The following is a 6,997-nucleotide window of genomic DNA, read 5'->3' as shown; positions in this document are numbered from 1 at the left end:
TGCCTCATAACTTTTGCACTGTCCACTTCCTGCTGTGACACAACAAATTTCCCACGTGTGGGACTAATAAAGGTTATCTTATCTTATCTTATCTTATCTTATCTTATCTTATCTTATCTTATCTTATCTTATCTTATCTTATCTTATCTTAATATGCCTGGATACAAAAGCAATATCTGATGAGGTGTATTTTAAGCCCTGCCCATTCTCCTTGTTTTTTTGCTGAAGGGTGGTGTCCAAGATTCATCAACACAGCATGTAAATAAAAGGGAATGGCAAAGCAATAAAATGAAATGATCAGGGTCAGAAAATCTGAAAGCTGTCATGAGCTCATTTTTACTAAGCAATTTGTCCTTGTCCATTTTGCTGTATTCCTACTTTTCTTATGCTATGTCCTCTTCTCTGTTTCCCTCTTCGTGTCAGCTTCAGGGACAATTTAATCTAAACAGAATGCAGAAGAGTGGAGATGTCATCCTGGGTGGACTGTTTCCAGTCCACTTTTTCTCAAGCATTCCTGACCTGTCTTTTACCTCACAGCCACAACAACCTTCTTGCCACGGGTAAATATGATAAGGAAACAACAGAAAAAAGAGAGAAACAGGACAAACTTAATGCTAGTATGAATGTAACTGTCATATCTAAAATAAATATACTTTGCTGATTAGCAAAGCTAAGAAAAATGGATGTTGAATGAAGCTTCTTGGTTATTTTTTCATTAAAATATCCCTTTAATTATTGTTATTCAGTTTCCTTAATTGTTTTTTTTTTAATTAGTTTCTATGTTCAGGGGTTTAGGCAAGCACAAACCATGGCTTTTGCAATTGATGAGATCAACAACAACTCCAGCTTGCTACCTAATGTGACGTTGGGATACACCCTTTATGATAATTGCGTTGAACTTGGAATTGGATTCCGTGGAGCATTTTCATTAGTCAGTGGTCAAGAGGAACAGATTATATTACATAATACATGTGTTGGAAATCCTCCAGTTGTAGGGATTGTGGGTGATTCTTCCTCTACACGTTCTATTGCTATCTCCAGCGTCTTAGGTTTGTACAGAGTACCCATGGTAAGTTATCAGTTTAACCATAATATGTCATTTTTGTTTATAATCCTGTAATTGTAAATTTAATGTGAAAATAATGTACAACATATTGTCTGTTTTTCACAGGTGAGTTATTTTGCCACATGTTCCTGTTTGAGTGACCGTCAAAAGTATCCATCCTTCTTTAGGACGATCCCAAGTGATGCTTTCCAGGTTAAAAATCAATCTGGACAAATACAAAAAGTCAACAGCAGCTGATGAGCAGCACTCATGTTTTAATCTGTTCACACTTAGGTACGTGCAATGATTCAGATTCTAAAATATTTTGGCTGGACTTGGGCAGGTCTGCTCATCACTGATGATGATTATGGACTTCATGCAGCCAGATCCTTACAATCTGAGCTGAGTGTGTCTGGAGAAGGTTGCCTTGCCTACATTGAGGTTTTACCTTGGGACAAAGACACTGATGAACTCAGGAGGATTGTGAATGTGATGAAAAAATCAACAGCTCGTGTGGTCATTGCATTTGTACATGAGAGTCACATGATAAACCTTATAGAAGAGGTGCAGTTTTAAAAGAATTTGATTGTTTCTTGGTATAAAACTATGCATTTCTACTCAGTGTAAATGATGTATTAAATTTTTATTTGAATGAATGCAGAAAACAAATGATATAAAATACATTTTAACATGACAAAATGCTTCAGTAACATGAAAATGTCACCAAAGTAGTTGTTAAATGATCACTTTTTACATTTGGTTAAATAAAATGCACAGGTAGCCAAGCAGAATGTAACAGGTCTACAGTGGTTGGCCAGTGAAGGTTGGACAGCAACAGCTGCTGTGCTTCAAACAACTAAGTTCATGCCATACCTGTGTGGTACATTGGGCATTGCTATTCGTCGAGGAGAAATACCAGGGCTCAGGGAATTCCTATTAAAAATACGTCCTGACCTACATCACAATACTAACTATGGAAATAGCATGGTGAAAGTTTGAAATTTACTAGCTGCAACAAATTTTTCTTGTCTATATTAAAACAAAACACAAAATAAACATTTTCCAATAATGTGTTTCAGGTGAATGAGTTTTGGGAATTTACATTTCAGTGTAGATTTGCTCCAGCTCCAGCAGGTTGGCTGGAAGGTGGAGGTGCACTATGCACTGGACAGGAAGATCTAGAAAATTTGAACACTGAGTTCTTGGACATTTCCAACCTCCGGCCTGAGTACAATGTATACAAAGCTGTTTATGCCCTGGCATATTCCCTTGATGACATGCTGCGATGCAAGCCAGGAAGAGGGCCTTTCAGTGGGCACAGCTGTGCCACTCTGCAATCACTTGAGCCATGGGAGGTGCGTTATTAATTTATCTTCATCTGAGTAAATCATTTATTCTATAATTACTTTCAGAACAAAATGTATCCTATTGGATAAGAAAACAACAACAATTCAACAAGTTGAAATGAGCTGAAGAGAGCTAAATTATTTTTTCATATTAAGGAAAAGTAGTGTTTAATATATTTATATTAGAGCACATTAACTAGTATGCATATATATGGCACAATTGGAGATGTTCCTGTTTAATTTAGAACTCGATTTTAATGCCTTTAATATGTACAGGTATAGTAAGCGTTAGATTTAATTTGGTTATTGGATAGTGGGTGCCACTGCCTGCACTGTGAAATTAATTTCTTATATATTACTTTTTAACAGCTTCTTTATTACTTGGAAAGGGTAAACTTCACCACTCCATTCGGTGATCAAGTGTCATTTGATAAAAATGGTGATGTTGTGCCAATTTACGATGTGATGAACTGGTTGTGGCTCCCTGATGGAAGCACTACAGTTCAGAATGTGGGTGAGGTTAAGGGGTCAGCTTTCAAAGGTGAAGAAATCTTACTTGATGAAGACAAAATCTTCTGGAACTTTAATTCCAAAAAGGTTACACATGGCTTTTCAGACTTTACCTTTTGTCACATTTACAGTTAATGTCATTCTGCTAGGAAATATTTATTTTTGTGCAACAGCCAGTTCAATCGGTATGCAGTGAGAGCTGTCCACCTGGTACCCACATGGTGAGAAAGAAGGGGGAACCTAAATGCTGTTTTGACTGCATCCCTTGTTCTGAGGGAAAAATCAATAACAAAGGCAGTAAGTCTTTTATTTCGTTTTTTTTAATCTATCAGCATGACATATTGAATTTCATTTTCATTAAATATAATATGCAGTTCTCCATCTTCCGCTTTCTTCATCTTTCTCCTTTTGCCAGACTCCTTGGAATGCACCAGTTGTCCAGAGGATTTTTGGTCAAACCCCCAGCGTGACCACTGTGTTCCAAAGAAGACAGAGTTTCTGTCCTACCATGAGCCTTTGGGTATTTGTTTGACAGCAACCTCACTGCTGGGCACATGTACATGTGCTGTTGTTCTAGGGATCTTTTTCTACCATCACAGAACACCCATAATACGTGCAAACAATTCAGAACTTAGTTTCCAGCTATTGCTGTCACTCAAGTTATGCTTTCTTTGTTCACTGCTGTTCATTGGGCGACCCAGGCTGTGGACATGCCAACTCAGACATGCAGCATTTGGGATCAGCTTTGTGCTGTGTGTCTCATGCATCCTGGTAAAAACCATGGTTGTTCTGGCTGTTTTCAAAGCCTCCAAGCCAGGAGGGGTAACCAGTCTGAAGTGGTTTGGTGCTATGCAGCAGAGAGGAACAGTTCTGTGCCTTACATCTATTCAAGCAGCCATCTGCACTACCTGGCTTGTTTCTGCTTCTCCAACTCCACATAAAAACACCCAATACCAAAATGATAAGATTGTTTATGAGTGTGCATTTGGGTCAGCTGTGGGTTTTGCAGTGTTATTGGGTTATATTGGTGTTCTAGCTTTCCTCAGTTTTCTAATTGCATTCCTGGCAAGGAACCTCCCTGATAGTTTTAATGAGGCCAAGCTCATCACATTCAGCATGCTGATCTTCTGTGCTGTGTGGGTGGCCTTTGTTCCTGTCTATATCAGCTCACCAGGAAATTATGCAGATGCAGTGGAGGTATTTGCTATCCTGGCCTCAAGTTTTGGACTCTTGATCACACTGTTTGGACCCAAATGTTACATAATAATAATGAGACCCGAATTGAACACAAAAAAGTCTATAATGGGTCGTGGCAGTGAGTCTTAATTATTTTTCCACATAGACTAGACAAGCAGCTTTAAAGTATATTAGAAAGAAGAGAAACTCCAGTAGTTATGACACGTTGAATAGGATGCAGTAGAAACATGTTTTTCTCTTTTTTCTTTGAGGGGTGGGTGTTAGTAGTAACATTTGAATTTTTGATCATTACAGTTGAAACAATAGGCATTCAGCATTAGGTATTTAGATAAATTGTGGCAGCCTTTTTCTCTCTCTTTTTTTCAGTCTTGCTTTCTACTGGGGATATTTGTTGGAAAAAGCACACATTGTCAAACCACATTCACAGATAAAATATAAAATTTGTACCAAAAAAATCCATAAACAAAAATAAATAAGGCTTAAAATAGTGCACTATTGTCATGTTATGTAGGTTAAGCTTAGAGTGAGTGCACGAAGTTGTCAAAAAATATAAGTGTGAATGAACTGATAAATGGGACTGACCTGTTTTTAATCACACATTATTCGCATATTCTGAATGACGGTACTGTAAATATAGTGGCTGTTTCAGACAGAAGGATGAGATAGAATCTTCTGTAAACATATAGGATTTTGGAAAATGTTAAGCATGGACTTTCATGGGGTTAGAAGCAAAAGCATTTTTTTTTTATTGTACGCAGTACGCATCATTATCTCATTTTTCACAGACGTGAGGTTTAGAGGTGTCTGCATATTAAGCCTTCATGTTAATCTTGAATAAATATAAACTACTCACAAATTAAACAGAACAGTTAAATCAAAGACTGTATTTTTAAGAATAAAAATCTTTTAGAATTGAAAGTCTTTACTGATATACCCTGTAGATATATTTGAGAAAGAGATTTATAATCAGTTCATCCATGCACCCATTTTTTCCAATTATCATTGGATAGATCACATGGATAGAAGCCTAAGCAAGGTTGCCCGGACCTTCCTCTTCCCAGCCACCTCCTACAGCTTATCCGGGTAAACATCAAGGTGTTCCCAGCCAGTCAAGTAATATAATCTCTCCAACATGCCTTGCGTCTGCCTCCTTCTGGTAGGACATGCCCAAAATATCTTATCCAAAAGGCAGCCAGGAACCGTCATTCAGCCAGATTCCTGAACCACCTCAACTGGCTCGTTTTAATGTTGAGAAGTAGCAGCTCTACTCTGAGCGTCTGTCAGATGGTTGGTCTCCAAGAAGGCTGATTACTCTGAACTATTGCTTTGCACATATGTTTTGCATAAACAACAGTTAGAACCCATTCCCAGACATGAAGAGGCAGCAAAACCACCCTGTCATCCACTGACCAAAATCCCAATTTTCTTTTCCCTCGGCTTGCTTCCTGTACATACAGGAAGCAAGCCGAGGGAAAAGAAAAATAACCACGTCTTCTTGCTGCCTCTGACCAAGGACCTGGCCACAAGAAGGATTTGTATGGAGATATGAAAATGTGAGAGCTTGTAGAATAAAAAGTGAGAATGTGTAGAAAAAATTTGAACTCAAAAATGGGATATTGCACAGTGGCAGGAATGAGCAGTAGTACAGACTTCACAGTACAAAAAAAATTTAGTGGCAGTTAGTACAGTATTGCACATTTTTTTCCTAATATAAATACCAATAACGTGAAGTGACCAGTGCAGATTGTACAGTGTAGTTGTGAAGCTGCAGGGTAGCTTCTGAGTGCATGCTGTGGAGTGTTTTTTATGTGTTTAAGTGTTGTGGTTCAGGTGTCGTATGGCTTGATGGTAGAAACTGTTTTTAAGTCTTGTAGTCCGGGCAGACAGACTGTAACGTCTGCCAGATGGTAACAAGGGGAAGAGCTTATGTGCTGGGTGGCTGTGGCCCTTGATGATGCTTTGCGGAGGCATCGCTGAAGATAAATGTCCTGAATGGCAGGAAGCTTCATGCCAGCGATGTGTGTAACCGGTGTGATTCTGCATTGTGTCTGATAAAAAAGGTAAAAGAAAGAAAGACCTCCAAGTAAATAATTTGCCCACTCCAGCTCCTCTCCCACAGGGGAATTGTAGAAAAGGGCTGGCATTTATTTTTACATTAAAGATAAAGTATGCATTTACACGTGACATATTTGACATAAGATAAAACAAAAACATGAAATCTGACATACCTGATAAAAAAGGTAAAAGAAAGAAAGACCTCCAAGTAAATAATTTGCCCACTCCAGCTCCTACGACCAAATACAAACGGTGGGGAAGAGGGTTAGCTCAACCCACCACAACTTCCAAGCCAGCAAGGAGTATATATTCATGCTAGCATTTATGGCACCTGAAACACATTTATGATACACACATACTACACACTTATAACATCTAACAAAAAACAGGCTTAATAATGACAATAATTGAACTAAAATCACAATCAACATCAGGGTGGCTAAATATGAATTATATGTGTGTTTTAAGGTTTTGGAAAGAAATGACACCCACCTCTCCCACAGGGGAATTGTAGAAAAGGGGAGAGGCAAAAGGGGTACACTGTATTTATAGGACTGCACCAAAGAGGAAGAAGAAAAGAATGAGGAGGGGCTCTAACTGATAATGAACATAACTACAGGCTTGGAGGTCCTAAAAGTCAGGTATAAAAGGAGCAGTTTGGGGGTTTAGAACACATTTTGTGTAATTATAACAATGTGATTTATGACCCTGTTACATGTGCTCTGCTGCCTTCACCACCCTCTGTAGTGATTTACGGCTGCTAGCACAGCAGCTTCCGTACCAACCTGTAATGCAGCTCGTCAGCAAGCTCTCGATTGCACACCTGTAGAAATTTGAGGTGATG

At 38.6% G+C, this 6,997-nt stretch overlaps 1 protein-coding gene across 1 annotated transcript; it reads left to right on the top strand.

The window, feature by feature from the left end:
* Positions 1–360: 360 nt before the first annotated feature.
* LOC113036610 (extracellular calcium-sensing receptor-like) lies at positions 361–4,227 on the top strand. The gene is made up of 9 exons (XM_026193022.1): positions 361–560; positions 775–1,069; positions 1,172–1,258; positions 1,340–1,609; positions 1,823–2,032; positions 2,125–2,400; positions 2,761–2,988; positions 3,075–3,198; positions 3,317–4,227. The coding sequence occupies exons 1-9, from the start codon at positions 391–393 to the stop codon at positions 4,225–4,227; spliced, it is 2,571 nt and encodes an 856-aa protein (XP_026048807.1). The 5' UTR covers positions 361–390.
* The last annotated feature ends 2,770 nt before the right edge of the window (positions 4,228–6,997 follow it).

Source organism: Astatotilapia calliptera, chromosome 14 (genome assembly GCF_900246225.1).
Source record: "Astatotilapia calliptera chromosome 14, fAstCal1.2, whole genome shotgun sequence".
Lineage (NCBI taxonomy): Eukaryota > Metazoa > Chordata > Actinopteri > Cichliformes > Cichlidae > Astatotilapia > Astatotilapia calliptera.
This window is presented reverse-complemented; position numbering and strand designations above follow the sequence as displayed.